A 24,726-nucleotide genomic window follows, 5' to 3' on the forward strand; every position below is an offset into this window, starting at 1 on the left:
TTTTTCTAGTTTTAAATGTGGTTAAATTTCGTGTCAGGGTCCGTGCAGCCCAAAGACCAGTCCCTAGGCAGCGTGGGGATTTCAAATTCAGCATCAGCGGAGAGCCCTTTTCATTACAAACATGCACATAAATGTTAGGGATCCAGGTAGACCAGGTGCTAGAAACTGTTTTTAAAACCACATGTTGTAATTTGTTAGTCAATTATGAAGTGTCTTTAGTGGGTCATAAGCAAAATTCTTGTTTGTTTTATGTATACGTATAGCTGTGTGTTCTGGGCCTTTGTGTAAAGTATTCCTTCCCAAGGGTTGTCATCAAAAATAGTTTGAGGAGATGGTGAATTAGAGCTGATCTTAGCAAGTGTGAAAACAGGGTCCCCACAAGACTTGATTGTTCCTCTCCTTTCATACTCTCACTATGAACTTTCTCACTTTGGTAAATGAACAGTTCTTTCTTCCATGTGTAAGAGAGATTTGTCAAATGTAAGCCTTCAGAGGTGACGCCCACATTTCATAGCAAGGCAGGCTTTTTTCCAACCAGTCCTGGGAGGAGGAAAGACTGAAACCAACAGTACATAAAACCTTTGACACAGCTGTTTAAAAAGTGACTTGGAACGGTTTTGAGGAAGCCGCGTATTTGGTGGCTGAGAACTAGATCAGCGTAGGGGACTGGAGAGCCCAGGAGAGCTCAGAGCGAGCAACAGTTGACTCCCATCAGGGCCATGGGGAAGGCAGAAGAGGAAATGGCTGGCTGAGATTAATCGCGAGGTCTGTCAAAGCCAGAAGTCAGAGTTGTGTGGTCCTTCCTGCTTCCTGTCTGGCACGTTGCACTCTCAGCAGGAACACGCAGTGCTGGTTTAGCAGCCGCTTGTGGAGGGTGCCCAGTCCTTTGTTTGCTCTGTGAGCCACACACCCACCAGAGCAGCGTCCTGTTTTGCACACCTCGTGCCACACCTGTGCCCCTGAATTTTGGGGAAGAGATTTACATTCCTCAATTCTGACCTTCAGCAGACGCCTGGGTGTTCTTACCCTGGTCATCAGTGATAGCAGTTTTTGTACTTTTCAGTCCTGTATTACACTTTATTTTAAATTTAGCAGGTTTTATTGTAGAATTTTAAATTTGTGCTTGCATTATATATCACACCTGTTAAACGTGCAAACAACATCAAATGATAACAAATGAGGATCTCAGTTTAAGTAGATTTTTATAGTATTTTAGTAAAGTAGTTTTACAGGTTTTCAGGTTTAGGGAACAATTTATATAGTTAAGAATACTGTTGTGCTTGTGGGAATGGGGCCAGGAGCCAAGGTGTTCATAGTGCATATTGTGTGGGGAAAACTAAAGGAAGACATTGTCCTCTTCTGTGAAATGTGCCGTGTGACCCCTTGACCAAGGCTCTCGTGGACGAGGTTATCAAGATAATCACTAAATGAACGGCACAGTGCTCTGAGAATTTTGTGGAAGACTAGATCATTCCACTGGTGATGATCAGGGACAGTTCTTGGAGGGGTTTGATTCGATCTGGGCTTTTGAAACACAAGTGGAATTGGGGAGATAGAGAACGGTCCGTATGACTGAAGGCCTGGGAACAAGAAAGGTGTGTGTTCAGAGGATGCTGAGTGTGTTGGGAGGAAAGATGTGATCAGTCTTAGGGAAAAAAAAATGAGATGATTAGATTTGGTTGAGGGAATGGTAAAAAAAAAAGGAGTTAGAGATGATTGATTGTTGACATCCCTAAGTGAAAAGGACATCAAGGATTTAAAATCTTGGGACCACAGCTGTTAAGACATACTGAGGCCATGTAGCATGTTAAAAAAAAAAAAACCAAAACTGGAATTAGAGGAGGGTACAGCTGAGTAGCAGAGCGTGTGCCTAGCATGCACAAGGTCCTGGGTTCAGTCCCCAGTACCTCCGTCAAAATAAATACCTAATTACTTTCTCCCAAAACAAACAAAAAACCATTGAAATTATAGTTAAGAAGACGTAGCGTTGAGTTCTAGCTCAAATAAAAATATATTGGCTTTAAAAATGAGATAACCTAAACACTTTTTGATTATTTTAAAAGTTGATACTTAAAACCACTTTACCTGAGTCTTTTCAAAATTAGAAAAATAGACAAACAGGTATGTGTCTGTTTGCAGAAGAGTAGTGTAAAGGTGATTTTTATTAGCTTGATGCTACTTTTTCCTCTTGTGTAAAGTATGCTTTAAAACAGCATAGTTCCAAGGACTTTACACGTTTGCCTTAAATTTCTTGATCACCCATCCTCCCCAAGCTGGTAGTTAGCGCTTTTAAGTACTATCACAGACCATTAGAGGAGTGTTCTAATAGAGGAACAATGAGGCAGAATCTCTTTGAAAAGGTAAGAATGACTTTGTCCTTTGAATGGCAACTTCCAAAATGATCCTCTTTTAAATACACATTCTCCATGTGTTTGCTTAAGACGGAGGCACGTTGGTATCATATTTCTGGTGAGTATAGCTGAAAATTAATGTTGATTTAATATATTTTTATCATAATTCATAATGTCATGTAAAATGCTATTGGCCACTCCCCTTTACTTAGAGCTACACTGATTTTGCATTGACAAGGAGTGGTAGTTACATTCAGCCAAGCTTCTAGTGTAGAAGGGTGACACCTGGGCTGCTGGGAGTCCAGCCTGATAGACAAGTCAGCTTCATCCTGTTGAGCAGTGGGGTGACAGGTGGCCTGTCACTTAACCAACAGGGTTGGCGCCAGGCATTTAAAGGTGAATAAAAGACATTCCCTGCTCTCAAGAGGCTTTCAGCCTAATCCCAGCCAGAAAGCCCTGACACCAAATTTGAGATGTTGTAGTGCGCAGATAGAAAGGATGCTGTGTCTGCAAGCAGTGTGCCCTTTGTGTGACTAAGACTCAGTGTACGTGTAAGGTAGCTCACCCCTCTGTATTTACCCGGTCTAGGCACCACATTAAATGCATACACACCAACCCGCACACCAAAAATTGCCCCATCCGCAGCTGTCACCCTGCAAGCTATCAGTAACACGTTTTGAGACTTGAACAGTCATCTTTAAGTTTTCTCCAGCTGAGAGAGTACTTGAAGTCCTGTTGGAAAACTGAACCTGCCCTGCCGCTGATTACTCATTTGTAAATTTGCTCCAGGATAGGACGTACATTAAACCTGGAGCTTCTATTTCTAGAACCATGGTTAATGCTGTGCCGGGAAGCTGATTCTAGAATGTAAGCCCCAAAGGGCGGGGACTTTGCCTTTCTCATCACTATCGCCTAGCCTCACAGAGTGCCTAGTACATAGTAAGTTTTCAAATATTTGTTGTCTTAATGAATATACAACTCGTCCAGAAGGTAGGGGCAGAATGCTTTTAATTTAAAAAAAACTAAAATTTATCCTTATTTTACAGAAAATGTGCTCTCACAGGTCAGAGTAAGTCCTGTAAACACAGAATTAAATTAGGGGACTCAAGCAACTATTATTATATTTCTCCTTTTTGCAGATACAGGGTAAGTAACTTAACCACAGATTTTAATAAAGCTCACTTTGATACGAGACATTTGACTGTTTTAACATTTTTTATTCTTTTTGACCTAGATCACTTCTGTATGTAACTTTTTCACATACATTCGATATATTCAGCAGGGACTCGTGAAACAGCAGGATGGTGAGTGTTCTTAATTCATTATAAAATACTTGCATGAAAGTCCAGTAAAAAGTATAACACCTAGTAGAAATGCTTGAGTTAACTTTATTATTGGTACATTTATATTGGATCTCTTTTATAGGTCTAATAAAATGTGTGAAGAATTTAGAAACAAATGCCTCTTTTAAAACATGTTGTATTTAATCTTTAAATTTGCCTCATTTTACTCCTAATTTTGAGTTTTAAGCAGGATCAGTTTTAACTTGTAAGGGATATATGATAAATCAGATGGTAAATGTGAGAGGAGTAAAAATCTCATTGAATTTACTCCTTAAGAAATAAAAATGAGCAAGCTCCAGAAGTGGTCAGATTTATTTTAATTAGTGGAACCCACAAGGAGCTAACAATACATTTTTTCTGCATTTTCTGCTTTCGTATGTGAAATACTAAAGCAGTCAGGCGGGTAATTCTGAACAGAATAAAGATGCCTGTATTGTAAATCAGAAGCTCGCAGATGGTCTGTCCGGGCGAGCCAGCCTAGTGTTAAGTACTGCAGTGTTTTCAACATAGTCTTTCTTGGTTGCTTACAGGTTTGCAGCCAGATGTCTGAAATACCAGGCATGAAACTGATATGGCCTGACAGCGCCAAAGCAGTGGTTTTGTTTTTTTCTAATACATATTGTTTAAAAACAGAAATAGCGGACACTGGGCTAGGGACAGGTCTGTGCAGGTTTTGTATTTGAAGTTGTGGGAAGTTTTCTTGTTTGTATTTTTTTCAGACACTGCAAATTTTCTTATACTTAAAAACAAATAGAGACCTACTGTCTTTGAGCCACGTAAACCTTAATCCTTCGGAAAAATTAGTCATGTTGATAAAAAACTTAGTTTTAGCTTTTTTCAGGCTCTGGGATGTTGAAAACAGTCACATTTATTTAGAATCCCATTTAATTCAGTTTTAATGCCTAAGAGAATAGGGGTGAAACCTGTCATTAGTTAATGCTGAATTTCAAAAGGTTGCATCGCATAAAAGCAGTTTTACACTGTACAGTACTTTTTATGACTTTAATAAGATTGAAATCTTTTTGAATATCTGTCGGTGGATAATATGACTTAAGATGGAGAACAGATGATTTGTGTTAAGTTGTCAAGTATATTCTTGTTAAAAAAAGACGTTTTTGTAGAGAAGAGTGAAAGGTTATCTGCTTTATGAAAATAGGGAGAACGTGTCATGAGTGATGGTGGGGCTGATGGTAAAAGTGGAATGTTCTCTGGTTTCTCTTACTCTTCACTTCACAGTGTTTGGTACACGTTGTATACTGGGTGGGTTTGTAATAAATTATTATTAACTTTAAAATTTGTTTATTATCTGCCTTGCCCTGAAAAGGATTTAGGGCGGCTGAATCTAAAGCAGGCTTTCTCGGCCTCAGGACTGTGCTTAACATTTTAAGCTGGATAATGCTTCATTGTAGGAGGCTCCCTTGTGCATTGGAGGCTGTTTAACAGCATCCCTGTTTTACTCAATAGACGCTGGTAATGAGAAATGCATCCAGACATTGCCAAATGCACACCGGGGGATGCAGTCTCCCTGACTGAGAACCACTGATCTAAATCAGTCTAATCTGATACGTCAGAGGAAGACCTTTTATTATCTGAAACGTAATACCAACTTTTTCCCGCTTATAGAAGGGACTTAAAAAAGCAGAGATAATTGAAATTTACAGCTTATCCTCTGCATGTATTTTTATGTCTAATTGAGCCATACACAAAACCTTTCCCTGTTATTACAAAGAATGCTACTAAATCCTCTGGACTGTCTTGTTTTCCTTTTTTTTTCACCCCTATTTACTCTGTTGGTTTTAGTGAAGAGTGAAAGGGCCAGTATGTAGCAAAGTAGAGCAAGAAGGTCTGTAAGTCAGAAATAACTGTTGTGTAATCGAGCGCTGAGCATGGTTCCTCAGGCAGGCAGCAGCGTTGCTGTTTGCTGAGGACACTGAGATGCCTGCTTCCTTTGGGCTAAACCAGTAGTCATTGATCTGTCTAACAAACTGCTGTGGAAAATCAGTAAATACTGCTTATTCATTGATAAAACTGGGATGCTCACAAATACAAGAAAACGTTAATGTGAAATAGTGATGGAATGTCTGCGTGTTAGGTACGTCATTAGGAAATGCCCTATTGGCATTTCAGCTAATCTTAAATTTTCAGTGAAAGAGATTAAAAATAATCAGGATGGCATTTTATGATTTATGTATTTCTCTTTTCTGTTTGTATAGTTGATCAGATGTTCTGGGAAGTGATGCAGTTGAGAAAAGAGATGTCATTGGCAAAGCTGGGATATTTCAAAGAAGAACTCTGATGCTCTGCCTGGGACCGTGCATGAACCTCCCTGAATACCTGGAAAACGGCTGGATATTTTTATGGTTACCTGATATTTATTTCCAAGGAGTGGGTCCAAGACTTTTTCCCTCTTTTGCAAATTACACTAAGAAGTACTGTGATTTCTTTTAAACTGACCTATGCTGTGTTTGCTTATTCTTTAGTAGAACACATTATAAAGAATTACAGGTGTACTAGTGATTGTAATTTATAGTTGCAAAAAAAGCTAAATAAATAAATGTTAGGTTGAGTGTGTTTTCGCTTTCTCTTCTAGCTCTGACATGGCGTAAAGGGTCAGCTGAATGTATTGAATTGTAGTTTTCAAACTGCACAGCAGCCTTTGAGGGATGAGGAAGAAGGCTGAGTGGACGGGATCAGCTTCTGTCCCCCAGTAGAATGGCTCAATTTTTGTTTTATATGTTTGGCTTCAAAAGATTTTCTTTAAAGAAAGATTTCTGCTTCTGAAAAGAAAGTTACTGTTTTAATCATTCTGTTCTCTGTAATTTAAAGAATCCTTTTATTACGGCGATTCATTAAATATAATAGAGGACAGTCACATTTTATCCTGGAGGTGCATTCTTGATGTAATACACTTAAACTTTGTATACGTTGAGCACTGCAGTGGGCGCTGAAAGGATGTAAAGATAAATTAAGAGCTGGATGTGTGCTCAAGGGAGTTTGAAGGGGTGTGGGCTGAAAGAGTAATGCACGCAAAGGAGAAACTGTTTACTAATGCTGTTTATAAAAGTAAATAGTTCCCGGGTAGAAATACAGTAAGTACAGAAAAGCAAAAAGAAGAAATGAGAAGCCACTGTGGTCTCTCCATCTAGAGAAAGCTGCTCTTACTATCTTTGAAGAACAGGCTTTCGGATAATTTCCTACCTACATACGTATATTTCTGAAACAAAAGTAGACTTTTTTGCTTGAATATTAAATATTCCACAAATATAAATCACCATAAGGTTTTGATTATAGGATGTTACCATAATTTAACTAACTGCTTTTGGGGGTTAGGTGGTTTAAGCTTTTTTTGTGCCATAATGCTGTGATGAGGGTCCTTGTGCGCACTTCTCTGAACATTGTTGAGTTATTTCCTTCATATAGTTGCCTAGCAGTAACATTGTTGGGACAAGCAAGGTATATGTATATTTTAAAATATGTGATCTGCATTGCCAAATTGCCTTCTAGAAAAGTTGAACCAATTTATATTCACAGCAGGCATGTGGGAGAGATCTGGTTTCTTGAAGATGGTATTGTTTTCCATCCTGTCTCAAAGATTTGGTCAGCTTTACCTGTAGAAGACTCAATCACCAGGATGGATGGGAGCCCACAGACAAAAGAATATTTGAGAATGGTATTGTAGAAACCATCAGTACCATGTCCGGCTCAAGGATCTGAAGTTGCACAGAAATTTGAAGCTAGAATTTTATGTCCTGATATGTTATGCTAATGTGAGGGCATAAGAAACATGCTCTCAGTCTTTCAAAGCTTCAGAAGATTTTCCACACAAAGATGCAAATTAAAAACACTCCTGGAGGAAATACTAAAATAAAGAGAAACAAATTCAGGAGATGCTATGAATTGGGGAAGAAAAGTGGTTAGATACTTAGGGAAAGTTTGTTGATAACTTAAAAAGAATAAATATAAAGTAAGACTACAGAATTTTTTTAAAAAGTATATCCATAGCAATCTGTAGCTAAAAATGTTTGCAATATCAACACAGTGGAAATGGGAGGAGACCAGAGAGCATGAGGATATATTAAAGTTCTTATCTTGGTAGAGGAAAGATGGAGATACCAGTTAAAAGTGAAAGACCAAAAAAATAAAAAAATAAAAATAAAACCTAGAGAAACAAATAGTATTATATGAAAATAAAAAGTAAGATGGTGAGATAAATCCACCAGTAAAAAGATAGTCAAATTGAATTAAAATATATATTACAGCATAAGGACATAGAAAGGTTGAAATAAAAGAATGGAAAAAAGATAGGAAAATGCCTAAAGAAAGCTAGCGTGGTTATACTATTATCAGACAAATCAGACATTAAGTCAAAACCTTTATTAGGAGTAGAGATGGGTTCTACATGATGCTGAAAATTGATTGCACCAAAAAGACAATGAGAAGATAGAAACAATAGAAATGAAGGAATTTAAAAATACTAAGAGCTAACGAATAAATATCAGAATGTTTAAGGATGCAGGGAAAGTAGTTCTTCAGGGGAAAATGGATAGCTTTAAATCCGTATTTTTAAAATGATCTAAGTGTCCAATTAAAGAAATTACAGAAGAACAAGATGAGGGAGGTAGGAGCAGAAGTAGAAAACAAGAATGCAACAGAGGATCGTCAAAGCTATTCCCTTTGAAAAGATGGCAAGTTTATCCTGGAGGAAAAACAACAACAACAACAACAACAAACCGCGCAGATAAGCCATAGTGGGAATGAAAAGGCGTAAGTCACTGCAGACACTAACGGATGTTATGAACAACATGCCAGTAAGCTGCAAAATTTATGCAAGAGGGGAAATTCCCAGAAAAATATATTGTATTTTGATTAAGAAGAATTGAGAAGCCTGAGCAGCACGGCCACTATTAAGGAAAGGAAGGAGTTAGGGATTTTCTGACGAAGAAAACTTCCTTGTAGGCCTAGATGGTTTTACCAAACTTTAAAGAATGGGCGTTCTAATCTTATTTAAGTTCTTCTAGAGAATAGAAGCAGCATGTCTCCTATGTCGGAAACCAATATAACCTTGATAGTAAAACCAGATTGGGACAACGCAAGAGAGATTACAGACACGTTTTGTCATAAATATGTCACAAAGGCAAACAATGTAATACGCTGAGCAGGTGGCATTTATTCCAGGAAGACAAAGATAGCATGCTAGAAAATTTATAAATACTTGCTGCCTTTACAGAACAAAAGTGAAAAGCCATCTGATCAACAGATGCAGAAGAACATTTGATTAAAATGCTCAATAATAACAAGTTTTAGTAATCTGTAAATCGAAGAGGACTTTTCAACTACATAAAGGGTATCTTCAAAAATCCTCTAATGCACACTATCCTAAGAGGCGAACGTTAGACGCATTCCTTTGGAAATGAACAGTAGAATAAAGACCCCTGTCCTCACTTTTATTCAAAATTGTCCGATAAATGTTAGCCTGTGCAGCACGATGAGAAAAATAAAGGTATAATGATTGGAAAGGAGAAAGTAGAAAGTATTTGCCGATAATGTGATTGTCTACATAGAAAATTTTTTTAAGTCTGCCATCAAATTATTAGTAAGGTGGCTATAAATAAAGGCTCAATATGTAATTGTGAATTATATACACCAACCTCAACTAGAAAATAGAATTTTTAAAAAGACATCATACAATTGCAAACATAATTCCAAAGTGCTTAGTAACCTAACCAAAGATGTGCCAGACCTGTGTACAGAAAGTTACAAAACTTTACTGAAAGACATTGAAGAGGACTAGACTGATCCTATCTTCATGGGTAAAAAGAATATTAAAAATGTTATTTATTTTCAAATTGATACGTAAATTTAGTGCATCTCCAAGCTAAATCCCAGCATTTCTCCTTAAATTCACAAAATGATAGAAATTTATGTGACACAGTAAAGGATGAAGGATGATCAAGGCAGTTCTGAAGAAAAAGGAATAATTTATCCTATGAGAAGGACTTTTTTTTATCAGGCTGAAGTATTAAACAGTGTGTCATTAGTGCAGTAATAGGCAAAATGGCCAGTGGAATAGAATAGAGAGCCAACAGAAAGGACTACTAACTAGGTAGAGCTGACCAAAAAAAAGGAAAATAGGAAACTGAATCTCTTCCTCACATCATACACAAAACAACTGTTTTAAGTGTCCTGAAACTTCAGAACTTTTGATGTTGAAAATAGATTTAAAGTTATAGGTGAAATGTATTTCAAAAATTTAGGTGAATGTCTTCCTGATTCTGCTTTAGAAAGGATTCTTGAACTGGGAGAGACCATAAAAGTTTAACCATAAAAGGAAATAGTTATGCTTCATTATAAATGGTTAATTTAGACATATTAAAGCCAAACTACAAACTATAAGAAGAAACTTGCAAAGCTCATAACCAGTAATAGATTAGTATCAAGAATATATACAGAAGTTCTACAGATCAACAACAAAAACCTAACAGGAAAATGGGCAAAAGACTGAAAGATCTTCCACAGAATTGGAAGTGCATACAGGCCAATGAACATACGAAGAGGCCTTCATTTCTGTTAATAATCAGAGAAACTGAATCAAGACCTCAGTGACATGTTTAAATTCAACCAGCTGGCAAAAACTAAAAAGCACAACACAGTCAAGTTTTGAAGAGAATTGCAGTGAGTAGGGTCGCTCAGATACTGCTGATGGGAATGCCAACCGGAGGATTTACTGAAAAACCATTTATTTTAAGTTGAACATTTGTTACCCATGGCCCAGCAATTCCACTTTTAGGCATATATTTCAAGAGAAGTACTTGTACAAAGTGCCCCAGAGTACACATATGTAAGAAAGTTCTGGAAAAAAAATCCAAAGTCCCTCTACAGGAGGGTAAAGTGTGTGCTCACATGGAGTGTAGCATCTCAACATAGATTGAATGAAAAAGCAAAACTCTCAGAAGACTGCATGTGGCAAATACTTTTCTCATAACTTCTGAAAACTACTAAAACAAAATTGCTTAGGCATACACATACACATGGGACAAAACTATTAATTAAAAACCACAAGGTAGTAACAAGCACAAAGTTCAGGATAGGGTTACTTCTGGGTGTGGTGGGGTAAGGGGGGCGGAGCAGCAAATAAATGAGTGGGTCATGGTTACTGTTCTAGGCCCTGGGTTGGGTGGTGGGTTCATTTGTCATTAGAAGTAAATGTATGGACGAATGAATGAATAGTTTCATGCACAGACCTTTGAAGGTGTATTACGAACCAAGGATTATGTTTAGGCCAATTACATAAAAGTGGAAAGTAAAAGGGATGACAGGACCTGCTGATGAATTGGAAGAGAGGAAGAGAAATCAGTTCTGAATCCTAGGCTTTTGGCTTTAGCTATTGCCGAAGTTTATTGAGCTGCAAAGATCTGGGATGGGGCAAATTGCATATGGTGGAATAGGGGCAAAAATGTCGTGTTTGACACACTGAGATTCCCACTAAGAATGGAAGTGGAGGTGTTAAGTAGGTATTGGAGATACAGGTCTAAATTCAGTGCTAAGGTCAGGCCTGGAGATAAGTTTGGGAGTAGTTAGCTGTGGGATCAGATGAGAGCTTTAGGGGGTCCTCGAATCAGAGGAGTACGGCACTGAGTGACCATGACAGAGAGGAAAAGCCGGAGAAGGATACTAGTGGAGGACAGAGGAGCCAGTTGGAATGACAAGGCAGGGGAGAAGGAAGAGCTAGGCTGCTGAGTAATTTAGGTGCATAAGAGTATTTCTAGACAGAATTTAATTGCCTAGATTACCGATTCTGAAAAAAGAGGGCAAGGCTTTGTGATAAGTTTCTATAGCTAGGTTCAGAGCTGGGGAGAGAACCTGGCCCAGGTTGCTCAGGAGACCTACATCCTGGCTCAGGCCTGAGTCCCCAGAAACTGAGAGTTAAGGGCGGTGGCCACTCCTCTCTGGACTCCTCCATAAAGGCTGGGTCAGGTGTTCTCCGTGGTCCCTCCCAGCTCTGTGACAACCCACAGCATTCCACTGAGCATCTACACTGAAGAAAACTAGTTTTCTGAACCCAGGGTCTTAGTCCTTAAAAGCACTTACAAGCACCTACCTTCCCACTGCCCCCCCCCAACCATGTGCGTCCTGTGTGCTTTTGTTTTATGCCTCCAGAGTCTAAAACAGGTCTGCCTTTATTCAGAAGCTTTGGTTTTCAGAGGTTTTCTTCATTGTCTTCTTCCCTGTGTAGATTTTTTTTCCTTATAAGACACGATGTTTAAAACCAAGAGTCCCAAGCAGTGTGAATTTGTATTTGCACTAACTTTGGTGCTAGAAAATATTTTCCCATTTTCTTCATGGAATGCAGTACAATCTTAGTAGACAGCCAACTTTCTCACCTTTGATATGTGGACAAATAAAGATCCAGTAGTATCTGTGATTCGTGTGCAGAACTTCGAGCATGAGAGAATCCCTCCACACTAAACCCATCCATGCATTCACACGTATTCGAGAGTCTCGTATGTGGCAGGAGCTGTTGTAGGTGCTGGAGGTACAGCAGTGATGAGACCAGTGAGGTCCCAGTTCCCGTGGAGCTCTCAGGGTAGGGCGACAAAGGCGAAAAGATGGGACAAGTCCTCCCTAGACAGTTAACGTGGGCTAGTGAGCTAGCGAGGGAATGAATGACTACTTCACATTGGGTGGTGAGGAAAGGCCACATTTAGGACGTGACATTTTTAAGTGGGGCTCTGCTGAGACCCAGTCCTGAGAAGGGAGGCGAGCAGGAGAGCGTTTTAAGGCTGGTGCAAAACACCGAGGAAGAAACGAAAAAACGGCGAGGAGACCTAGTGTGCAGCTGGTGGTGGGTGAGTGGTAAGAGAGGCAGGGTCAGACCGTGTAGGTCTTTGCAAGCCGTGGTTGGAAATTTGGGGTTTTCTGTGACGGCTCTGGTCAAGCTCTAGCTGGCTGTTTCTCAGCTCAGCTGTTAAATACTGGACTTCCCAGATTTTTGCCCTGGGCTCTTTGTCTTTATCTGAATAGTCTTTAGATCATCTCATCTAGGCCTATGGCTTTAAAAACTCAAAAAATTTAAAATTTTTTTTAAAATTAAAAAAATTAAAGCTGTCTGTATAACTATTGCTCATAACTCTGCATCTCCAGCCCTAGCATTGTCCCTTCTCTAGCTCCAGACTCTTGTATCCATCTTTCTACTCAGGCTAATCCACTTGAATTTCAAATGGACATCTCAAATCTGACATGACTGAACACTTGCCCAGTTGCTAAAGCAACAATCTAGGGCTTCTTCTTGATTCCTCTGTTTCTGTCACCACCACCCCAGTCCAACCCATCAGCAAGTCCCATCAACTCTTTCTAAAACATACCTTGGATCCATCCACTCCTCTCCGTGTCCACACCTCCACTCGTTCCAAGCCATCATCGTCTTCCACCTGGACTCCTGCGATAATCTCTTATCCTTGCTTCCACTCCTGTCCCTCTACAGTTACGGACACAGCAGCCAGCATGATCTTTTGAAAACAAAAATCAGAATGTCACATCCCTGCTTAATGTCCTCTCCTGGCCTCCCATCACACTTAGGAAAAAAAAAAAAATCCAAACTCAACAGTAAATCATCAAATTTCCATAGTGGTGATTGTTTACAAAAAAATAACGATAAAAATCAGCTTGGAAAACAACTCATGAATCTTTTTAAAATGAGAAAAAAAAATCAGAGAAGAGGAGCTAGCTTGCTGAAGTAGAAAGAAGAATAGAAACCCCTCAGCTATCAAGGAAGTCCAAGTCCACGAACCCTCGAACCTCAAGAGGAAGGGCTGTGGGATGAATATGAGAATTCTGGAGCTGCAGGTCTTGGACAGTCTAGGAGAGGCGAGGTTTCCATCATTACCTGCCCAGATGTAACCACAGCAGCTCGGATCTGACCTAGTCATCTGTTGGTGTTTTCAGGAAACATTAGCACCGAAACAAATCCAAATGACAGCTTCATTAGATTGCTCTTCGGAAGAATGAATCTTCACCCAACTTGTGCAAAATGGGATGCCCAATAGAACTGGAAAATGTTAGAGATGAAAAGACCATAATCAAGGAAATACGGGTCATATTTGTTGTTCACTGAGAGGGAGAAATTTCCACTTAAATGCCAGGTGCCACCGGCTGCATTGTGCTCAGCTGTGTGCCCTGGACTTATTAATTAATATAGATCTATTTTCTAGCCCTTCCAACAACTTTCTTATACATCCGCTTTGCCTCCTTCAAGCCCTGTTGGTGGTTGTAATTTAGCCTCTAGCCCGGATGTTACAACCTGAAGATGGAATTGTTTTCACGTGTGTGCTATTTGCCCCGGACAATGTTTTTGGTTTATTGTTTCTTGTCTGTCTATTTGTTTTTAAACAGATTGGTGGCAACATTTAAAAATGAGATTTAAAACTAAAATCTGAATTTCCAGTTTCTCTTTTAGAGTTGGCCCTTTCAACAGCGCTGAGCCCACACGCTGGAGTGGCAGCACGTGGAGGAACCTGAGAGGCTCCGCCTGCTGGGTGGCTCCGCCCTTAGCTGGTTTGCTCTCTGCCCCGCCGCCCCTGACTGTCTCCCTGACACCACGGCTAAGGGTCAGTTATCAGTTATCAATATGCTTGCCTGGGTGGTTTTTGCTTATTTTGACCTATTTTACTCACTTATCTGCCTGGCCCTATAATTATTTGAGCTTGGGACTCCAGTTCTAACCTTTGTCTCTCGGCTTATTAGCTGGAATCTAATTTCTTCCTTCCTGTCACTCATTACTCTGCTGCTGACCATGTGAAGTCTCTGGGTGAACTGTTGGACCAGAGCCAGAGTCATCATTTGGCAGTGGATATAGTGTGGTGGCTTCCCTTTCAATGGTTTCCAGAAAACTTGGCTGGGAGCTTCTCTTGGAGTTTAGCCATAGGCTACATGTTTTAGACATCTTAATTCATACTGCACCCAAAGCTGTAAAAATCCCCTTTAAAAATCACATTTGATTTCTCCCTTGCTCCCCATATCCATCAGTAGCAAACTCTTCTTGGTTCTGTAGCATCTTCAGGCTTTCTTACTGCCGATCTGGGTGCCTCAGTGGCGTCTCAGCTGGTGTAACTTCCATTACTGCCCCAACCAACCACATTCTAACAGAGCTGTCTTTCTGAATTAGATTTAAACATATCAGGCACCACAACCTCCCAAACAGAAATCATCAATAGATATACTTAGAACGAACATGCATGGAATCAAATTTAGATTCAGCCTAACATTCAAAATCTACCCAAGTCCTTCTCAGTCTGTTTCATCGTACCTGTTACTGCTCCCTCTAACATGCAGACCCCGTGACTCCTGTCTCTGTTCCAGGGCTTTCTCTCCTCCGAGCCACTGCTCATGTTTTTAAAGATATGTCCATGTTTATGTCTCTTCAAATCCCAGCTCTTTGTGACACTTTTCCAGAACCTCCCAGATGAAATTAATCTTTCCTTCTTGTATTCTCTTAGGATGCTTACCCCAGCGCTTATCCACGTCCGACCTGAGTTATTGCTACTTGTGCTTTTCTCATAACCTACCTTTGAGCCTGTGAAGGCAGGGACCATAATGCACACATCTTTTATTTCCTTCACCCAGCAGAGAGTTTAGCACACGTTGAACCAAAACAAATAGAAAATCCATTTCCTGAAGCAACTTGATGACTTGTCCTGAAAGATTTGGGGCCCAATGTAACCTTCAAAATAGGACTCTAAGCTGCTTCTTTTGTTCCCCAGGGTAAAATTAATTTTTTTGTTTAAACAATTTTTATGTGTGAAGTTTTAAAATTCTTGTTAGGAAGCATGGCACATTACCCATGCTAATTCTAACAATAATGAAACAAGCAGATGAATTCAGAATGTGGAACATTCTATAAGACAGTGCTCCAGGACTGTTAAACAAGTGTCCATGTTATAAAAAACCAGCCAATCAAAATGACAAGGCGAGTGCTCTACATTTTAAGAAAGACATAACCAAAGACAATGCATGAACATTCATTAGATCCTTGATAAGAAGACAAGAGTCATAAAAGGTATTTTTGGCACAGTGGTGGAAATTATATATAAGATATTAGTATCAAATTAATATTACATTTCTTGGGTATAATAACAATAATATTGTGACTTACATGGAAAAACGTCCTTATTTGTTAGAAGATGTACACAGAGTTATTTCTAAGGGTAGCGTCAGGATGTCGGCAACTTATTTTCAGATGGCTCAGCCAAAAAAACTATATCGATCAAGAGACAAAAAGCAAGAGTGGGAAAAACAGTCATTAATAAATCTAAATGAAGAACGTATGGGTGTTTCATGGTACTCCTCTTTCAGTTTTTCTGGAGGTTAAAAATTGTTTTAAAATAAAAAGTTGGAGAAAAGGGGAAAAGGAAGAAGCCTAAAGGACTGGTTTAATTTCCAAATTATATTCTTCTTAGGCTATTATTGGGTAAGTTACTAGCTAAGCAGTGAAAACAAAACATTCACTTGGGTATGACGTTATATTTAGGAGTGAAACCAGCTAGGGGTGAACTGTACACGCGGTTGTAAGAATTGTTGGGTCAGTTTTCTTGCTCGTTAGAGGGACTTCTCGTACGGACTAGGTGTGTATCTAGGAATGCAAGTTTTCACGGTGAGTAGATTCAGAAATATTTAACATATCTTAGCTTTTCATTATCACGAGCCTGTTGAGATGACCTGCTATTCTAGGTATCTCTGGAAGTGGTTATATTGATTGGCCCTGTTTCTCTAGGTGAAAAAAAAAAAAAAAAAAAAAAAAAAAAAACCTGTATCTCCTGCTTGGTTCTAGCAAAATCGATCTGGTTGATGGAGGCAGAGATATAAATATATTGGTGTAAAAGGACAAATAGGAGATAAGACTATGTATTTATTGCCCATTTATGTAATTACATGTGTCACCAAGGACAAAGGTCCTTAAAACAAAGGCGAAAGGCAGAGCAGAAACAGTTCCCTGTAGTAAGATAGATAGATTTGCTGCCACTTCCCTCCTCATGAATCTTCCTTCTGCAGAGTCACATATCCTTCTGGTTTTATAATTACTTTTGAAAACTTGACCACCTTTCTGGGCGCGACTCGATGGCTGAAGATACACTTCACTCCAGTAAAAAGAAAATGCAGATTTTTCAAGACCACTTGTAGGCTTCCAGCCGAGAGGACTGCACTTACTTCCTGAAGTCGGATAAGCCTGGCTCTTGGAGGAAGCGTTACCAGGACCACGGCACCATGGATGTGGTGGGCGAAAACGAGGCCCTGCAACAGTTCTTTGAAGGTAAGAGGCCCATTTCCAATATCGGAGAAATGGCATTGCTCGCTGTGACTCTCTCACCTTTTGGGAATTCACTTAACCCTGGCCTTGAAAGAAATGCTATCATATTAACTGTCTTGAAGTCAGAAGCGCAGGTTTCGTTGCCATGTTCATAGCAAAAAATCATGGTATAGATGGTGATTTTATAAAATTCAGAATTTCTTTCTTACAGCTTGGTTGTTAAGAGAATCAAGAGGCCAGCATGTCTATGTTACTACTATTTATCGCTGTCCTGCGCTAGATTTAATTTTTTTTATAATCCTCTATGTTCCATAAAACTAGACTTTCCTTACGTCTAAAATTATTGAACATAGCACAAGAAAAATGTAAGAGTTTACTTAAGACAGTTTTTCTTTTAGGATAATTAAATACGAAACAGCTGAACAGCAAAGGAGCCCCTCTTCCCCCATTCCCATCTTTGTTCTTCATAATGCTTTACAAATGTGTCCCTATTGAATGATGATTTGTTTGTGAGATTAAGTATCTTTTTCTCCAAGGGTGAGGCTTACTATGGGATGTGTTTCCATAGATTTTCCTTTTTTCTAAAAACCTGAGATGGCAGTAGCATTTCTCATCTTTAGTTGGGTTTATATTCTAATGGTGAGCCTGTTGAAAATGTCAGGAAGGGCTTGGCTTCTTGTGACACCTTTTAGGGGAGCCATTGGGAGACTTCAGGCCAGGCTTCCATGGGAAGGGAAATGTGGCCAGAGCTTTTGCACATCTTGAGGTATTTCCCAGGAGGGTATAAGAGGAATCGAGGGCAGACCTGCTCGCCGACAGAATCCAGAGGGCAGTTAGCAGCATACTGAGAAAGCGCTTTTGGCGTTTCTTGTGATTAGTAAAGTGCCTGAAAATAGTAGACATTTAAAGGTTGAATGGAATTGACCCCACGCCAAACAGTGCCAAACACTAAAGAGTGTTTGTACCAAAGAAACAGTGAGATTCTGGGTCACTGTCAGAAGGAACTAGCACAGGAGGGTGGGTATAGCTCAGTGGTAGTGCACATGCCTTGCAAGCCCAGGGTCCTGGGTTCAATTCCCAGTACCTCCATTTAAAAAAAAAAAGTGGACCTGAAGACGGTCATTCTAAGTGAAGTGGACAGGAAAGAGAAAGAAAAATGCCATATGATATCACTTATAAGTAAAATCTTAAAAAATAAAAAAGGACACAGAAGGAATTAGCACATTACAGAGTGTCCTGTGGCTCGGTCTTTGCCAGATGTGGCAAGAAGGAAATATACGACCAAGAGAACGATTGTGTTATTTCAGCCGTGTGATCCATCCCATCGTGTTCACGTCCGACAGTGCCCAAGGCAGTGTGTCCACCTGGGTCACACAGTAGGCACACCAGTTGCTCGATTGTTGTTGCCTGAGTTTATATCCTGTGTAACTTTCATTTGAGCTGTAGGTAGCAAGCTCCAAGCTACAGTTATGAGAGCTTTATTTTAGAGAAACCACCAATTCATCTTATAAAGGCACAAAGTCAACTTGATTTCTTTCCAGAGCTGGGGAAGACCTGCAAAGTTCATCTGGTCTACCTTCTGTGTTCTGGAAGCATTATTATACCTCCCGGTTCCCTATGCTGTCTTTGTTTATGCTATTTTCAGAGGTCTTTGGGAATGTTTTTTTTCACAAGCCCTCAATCCTCTCTTTAGCTTGTTACAAAATCTGATTATGATCATTATGATTATTATTATAGATTCTTTCTTAGCCCAAACTGAATGCTGTAGCTCCTTTTGAAACCTTCTTCACTAGAGAGGAGTAATTTCTCCATGGAAAGAATATAAAACAGTGTTTTTCTTACATTATCTTTGAATGAATAGATGGAAAAGGTGGTAAGCGTTGGAAACAAAGAAACGGAAGTACTAGCTTAAGTGATTCCCCTCCCCCTGAAAATCACACAGCTGGTTGTCAATTTTTTATTACTTATTCAGTAAACATCGATCACTGACTGTGTGCCAAGTCCAACAACCTCCTCTTTTAAACGGTAGCTTGGAGGGTTTTGAAGTGTTTCCCTTAGATTATGATTTCCTTTCTCAAATACTCCTTAGAATGAAGACAGTAAAACTAGGTATATTCTCACAAGGGGGACCGGTTCCAATTAAATGCAAACTCATATTGAAAAATCAACGTCTGAAAAGCAAGAAAAGTTTTCACAATTGATTACCCACCGGAAAGCTATTTTTTTTCATTGTGTCCTCAGATTCTTCATTCTAGAAACTAAATCCTAAATAATATATTTTTTCTTATGAACACTTTAGTATTAAGAAGTATCTGGACTGACAGTAGTATCGTGAATTAAATGGCCTTGAATGTCAAAGCTCATGCTGACCTTAGTTTTTGTTTTAAACCTTCAGAAGTGCCTAAATCTTTATGGTGTGTCACAGGAAAATGACAAGAACAAAGGTGTTTCCAGGTTGCTGGCAGTTCTCACTCTATTCAGATCCCCAGCTGCCACTGATGCAACAGGTAGGGCCATTCGCTAACGCAGAAGGGATGGATCAGGTTCCCTGGGAATCCCACCATCCACCGGAGACTCAGAGACCATGCGAAATGTTTGGCTTTTTCAGCAAAGCTGATACCGCTGCAAGAGAAAGGCTGTCAGAAGAGAGGCACACTGTTTTATTTATAATAACTAAATATTGGTTACAACTTAAATTTCTAATAGAGGTGGGTTAGTTAAATAAGTTATGGTTCTTCCATATAATTGAATATTTTGCAGCTATTAAAAAAAGATGGTGATAAGGAAAAATGTTTATGATATAAAGGGAGAAAGTGGATTACAAACTGGTATATATGATACAGTTGAAAATATATATTTTTTCTAGAACAAAGTTTATTAAAACTGATCTGAAAACAGTTACTATATATACACACATGCACACATATATACATAGGAACAACTTGGAGAACACACCGCAGGCATTAACAGTAGTTAGCTCTTAGTGGGAGGAATATAGAGATTTTAATTTTCCTCTTTAAACTTTATTATCTAAGTGCTTCAAAATTGGAATGCATTATGTCATAATCAGGTCATCTTAAATAATGGAAAAACTTCCGTTTAAGAGTTTCTTTTCTGTGTAAAGAAAAATCGGAAAAGGCATTGACATGGATTAAAAAAAAAAAGATTACTAGGTGTGTCTTCTGTAGAAAACTATGCCTGAATCATATCCTCTGGGCTACCAGATTCTATGGAATTTTTTCACTATTCATTGTCTTAGAGCTATTTTGAAACTCTGTAAGTTGTAGATAACTGATATCAATGCAGTGATTTTTGTCTATCGATCGATAGGTGTATTAATGATGTCCTTAGGGGGATCAATAGTTCCAGTAAAACCCAGTTTCCCATTTATTTGTAAATTCATCCCATGGTATATGCAGATATAGATGATCTGTCTACTTACGTGTCTATATCTGTATACCTACATAGATCTATGTGTCTATGTCTCTGTCTGTGTGTGTATGTATGTATGTATGTATGTATGTAATCTATTTACCCCTCTTACTTACTTTTACAACAATTTGAATTCTCCTTGAACCAGTGGTAACATCTTCCTGCTTCCTTCATTAAGTAAATAAAAATCTTTGACAAGTATTCATCTTATATCTGTATAAATTATGATTTTATCTTTGTAAAAATGTACATCCTTTAACACATGCCATGTTTTAAGTCCGTTTTCTTGGACTTTGTTTTATCTTAAGTTTGAACCAGATTAATAACATTTACCCTGCGTCAAGCACTGTTCCGTTCACTATACATTCATTATCTCATTTAATTCTTACATCAACCAACCTGGTGGAAAAGGGACAGGAAACGAAGTACAGTAAATCCCATTCCTCAGTTTACGTCACCTGTTTGTGACAGCTGCGACCTCACGTTCTTAGTTTGTTTCTTCGTGAGTGTTTCTTTTGGACTACTGTGATGTCAGAGCATTCATCTTTGATTTCCCAGCTTTTTAGGACAATTTATGAAAACTGATTAGAGAAGAACATTTTCTTGTTCATTATATTTCTCTTAAAGAGGAAATTTTTTAAGTTGGTGAGAAACTGTTTAGCTCACCCTCTCCATAATGTCCTGAAGTAGGTTCACAAACGCTTGTTGGCTTTATCATGACAGCAAGGGGAGAATCCTGCCCTGACTGAGCAGAGTGGGAAAAACTACATACAGCTGTCCCTCAGCAGCTGGGGGGACTGGTTCCAGGACTCCTCTGATAGCAAAGTCCACAAATGCTCAAGTCCCTTATATGACACTCTAGATCATTTATAATGCCTAATACCATGCGGATGCTATGCGAATAGTTGCCAGTGTGGGGCAGAACCAAGTTCTGCTTTTTAGAACTTTCTGGGATTTTTTTTTCCCCTGAACATTTTCCATCCCCGGTTGGTTGAAATCCACAGATGTGGAACCTGCGGACACGAAGGGCCAGCAGTACTGAGTGTAGGTCACATGGGAAAGCACAAGAGGGAAACCAGCTGAAGAAACTCCCACCCACCCGTTCAAATTTGGGGGCTGAGGGGCAGCTTCCAGAACCAGAAGCCGCGGGCGGCCAGGACCCACAGGACAGCTCCCGAGATCTAAGGGGACGAACGGTCCCTTCCAGAAGCTGCTGCCACACAAGCTTCAAAATACTTGTCTGCCCTCCTCCCTCTGCTCGAGACTTTTAATGTTTACTTAAAATAAGGTGGTAGGGACGCACGATGGGCAAAAACATCTTCTGCCCATGAGGACAGGAGCACTATGGAGGTCCCAAGTTTTTAGGAAAATGAAGAAAATGCTGAAGGTTCTGGGGCAGAAAATCAGTGACTGAAGGGACAGACCCACAGGGAATGGATCCAAGCCGGCCCCAAGGAAGCGTGGGCAGGACTGTGTGTGAGAGATGCAGCTTGGAAAGGTGCCTGCCTGTATGATGTCCACCCCAGTAGCCACCCAGTAATATTGATAGAATAAAAGAGTGAACGACAGTGCACAGACAATTCTTTTCAACAGTTTGAATTCTAGGTTCAGAGAACGCAGTAAGTTCAAACATGGGAAGAAGAAGAAAAGCTTGCCCAGTAGCGGAAACTTTTGGTGAAAAACAGAGGCAATTAAGACAAAGTGCTGCCAGTTGGTAGAGAGCATCAGATTCTACTGTTACCAGAATTAAAGTCATAAATATCTTAAGCAGTGCCTGCACAGGGCTTCTCCAAAAGTGAAACCAACCCTGACTGGTTGATGCTCCTGAACTCTGATTGGAATCAGAACTCTGAGCAGATGGACGCAGCGTAGAGGGCTGGCCCTGGGCACGGCTGCGTTGCAGGTGAAGATTATCTTTGGCCTCCTCTCAGGCTCTCCATCTTTGTCTTTCTTTTACTTTGGGACCATTGCTTTCTCGCCCTCTCACATAACCGGCATCCTTATGCCCTCGTCGTTCTGTCCCAGTAAAACCTAAGCTTGCACAGAAGGTACAAATGGCAAAGAATCCGATGACGCCTTATACCTCTACAGAATTTTGCATTCAGCGTAGAACACGAAGTGGTTTTGATCCAATGAGTCAAGAAGGTCACCTTCTCTAAGAGTAGGTTTGGCTGATTTCTAGAAATCCTGGCTCTGCCTTTCACTGTCTCTGGGATGGGGCATAAGTAAACTTCTGCAGGTGTTAGTTTTCTTTTGTGCAAAACGGGGATAACCGCATCATCTCACAGCGTGCTTGTAAAGTGCTGTGCCCGGCACAGGGGCTCAGTGAACGTTAGCCGTTATTATTCTCATTACTTTATGATCGTTTTCTCCATTTAGCGTCTAAGCAGCCCTTTGAGGGATTTTTATCCTCCCACGAAAAACATGAGGCTGACAGAGGTTTAAGAAACTTGCTTGAGGGTCATCCAGGTAGTAAGTGGCTGCAAGGTCATCATTTATCCTTTTCTTTCATTTATTTCATCAGCCAATTGAAACGAACCAGATGCTGCCCTGATGGCCAGGGATTCAGTGGTGAGTTTAGCGGTTTCAGCGGCTCCTCTTCTAGCTGAAGGGGGGAAAAAAACAATCAAGAGATAAGCAAATAAATAAGATGACTTCAGGTAGTTATTAATTATGAAGAAAATAAAACCAGATAATGGTGCAGAGAAAGACTGATGGGGGTATGAGGGGAGAGTGGGTTACTTAAGCTAAAGCAATCAGGAAAGGCTTCTGAGGAGGAGACATTGGAGCTCAGATCTGAACAATGACTGGGGGCAAGTCACTCACCAGACATCATCCACCATCCATACATAGAACTTGCCAGGCAAAGGGAACACCAGTGTGAAGTCCCTGAGCTTGGGGCAGTCAGGGATGGGGTCGGAGTGGGGCGGGGGTGCTCTGGAAGGGGAAGAGGACAGTGCTGAGTGACAACGGGGAGGGTGGTAGGAGATAATGTCAGAGTTTGGGTTTTTATTCTTAGTGTGATAGGAAACCAGTAGAGAGTTTTAAGTAGGAGAACAGGCAGAAATGATCAGGAGGCAATTGGATGTTTGAACCTGGAACCCAAGTAAGGGATCTCGGCTGTAGAGAGCAATTTGGGAGTCATCAGCATATGGCCGATATTCAAAGCCCTGAGACTAGATGAGGTCACCAAGAAGGGAGACAGATTCAAGGGACCCATGATAAGATTTGGGGATCCAAGTGAGAGCAACCAGCAAAGGAATGTTAAATGAGGTGGGATGAGAGCCAGGAGAGTGTGGTATTAAGCTAAGAAAGAATAGTGTTTCGAATGTTTTCAGTATTTCTGAAATGCCAGATAATGGAGCTTAGAATTGGGAAGGAAGATTGTGGGTGACCTTGACAAGTGGTTTCCATGCAGTAGGGAAAGAAAGCACAGTCAGTGGTGTTGAAGAGAGGATGGAAAGTGAGCAGCTAATATGGATCATGCTTTTGAGAAGCTCTGTTGTGCCAGGAAGAGAAAAATGGGGCAGTAGCCGGAGGAAGTGTGGAGGAAAGAGGGTTTGTATATGATAATTTTCTTTTTAAGACGGGAGATACTAAAGCATGATGTGCAGACGGGAATGATTCAGTTTAGAGGAATAAGTGTTCGGTGCAGAAAGGTAGAGGGGTAATCGTGGGAGGAGAACCTTGAGAAGGTGGTGAGGATGGGGTGGAGAGAGCGTGCCCTTGGGTAGCAGGAACACTTGCTGTCTTGCAGGAGAGGAAAGGAGGAGTCTCTGGAACAGGTGCAGGTAGCGTGGTAGGTTTCAGGACGGGAACCTGAGACAGATTCCTTCTGCTTAAACCTGTGGTAGGCGACTGTTGAAGGGCTTTAGGAGGGAGAATAAATTATGAAATGATCTTCTTAGTGAGTGTATTAGTTTCCTAGGGCTGACATAAAAAATTATCATGAACTTGGTGCCTTAAAACCACAGAAATTTGTTCTATCACAGTTCTGGAGATCAGAGATCTGAAATCAAGGTGTTGGCAAGGCCACTCGGACTCTGAAGGCTTCACTCCGTGTCTCTCTCCTAGCTCCCGGTGGTGCCGGTGGTCCTTGGTGTTCCTTGACTTGTACACGAATCCCTCTCATCTCTGCCTCCATCTTCACATCACCTTCTCCTCCTTGGGTCCCTTCTCCCCATCTCTTCTCTTACAAGGGCTCTCATCATTGCATTTAGGGTAGCCTAACTCAGGAAGATCTCATCTTGAAATCCTTAACTTTATTATATCTGCCAAGACCCTTTTCCCAAGTTCACAC

At 40.2% G+C, this 24,726-nt stretch overlaps 2 protein-coding genes across 6 annotated transcripts in view; both read left to right on the forward strand.

Moving 5' to 3' along the window:
- RAB3IP (RAB3A interacting protein) overlaps positions 1-6,260 on the forward strand; it is a 44,661-nt gene extending 38,401 nt beyond the window's left edge. For 4 of the 5 annotated variants that reach the window (XM_064491535.1, XM_010986389.3, XM_064491534.1 and 1 more), the window contains 3 exons: positions 3,398-3,497; positions 3,586-3,655; positions 5,908-6,260. In XM_064491535.1, coding sequence (XP_064347605.1) covers positions 3,398-3,497; positions 3,586-3,655; positions 5,908-5,990 — 253 coding nt within the window. In that variant the 3' untranslated portion in view covers positions 5,991-6,260. Of the gene's footprint in view, positions 1-3,397; positions 3,498-3,585; positions 3,656-5,907 lie in introns of those variants that run through there. The other variant, XM_064491536.1, reaches the window with a different exon arrangement.
- Positions 6,261-14,075: 7,815 nt separating this feature from the next.
- Positions 14,076-24,726, forward strand: part of MYRFL (myelin regulatory factor like) — a 109,043-nt gene continuing 98,392 nt past the window's right edge. Inside the window, exon 1 of the mRNA XM_064491531.1 lies at positions 14,076-16,997. Coding sequence (XP_064347601.1) covers positions 16,952-16,997 — 46 coding nt within the window. The 5' untranslated portion in view covers positions 14,076-16,951. The remainder of the gene's footprint in view (positions 16,998-24,726) is intronic.

This window comes from Camelus dromedarius, chromosome 11 (assembly GCF_036321535.1).
Source record: "Camelus dromedarius isolate mCamDro1 chromosome 11, mCamDro1.pat, whole genome shotgun sequence".
NCBI lineage: Eukaryota > Metazoa > Chordata > Mammalia > Artiodactyla > Camelidae > Camelus > Camelus dromedarius.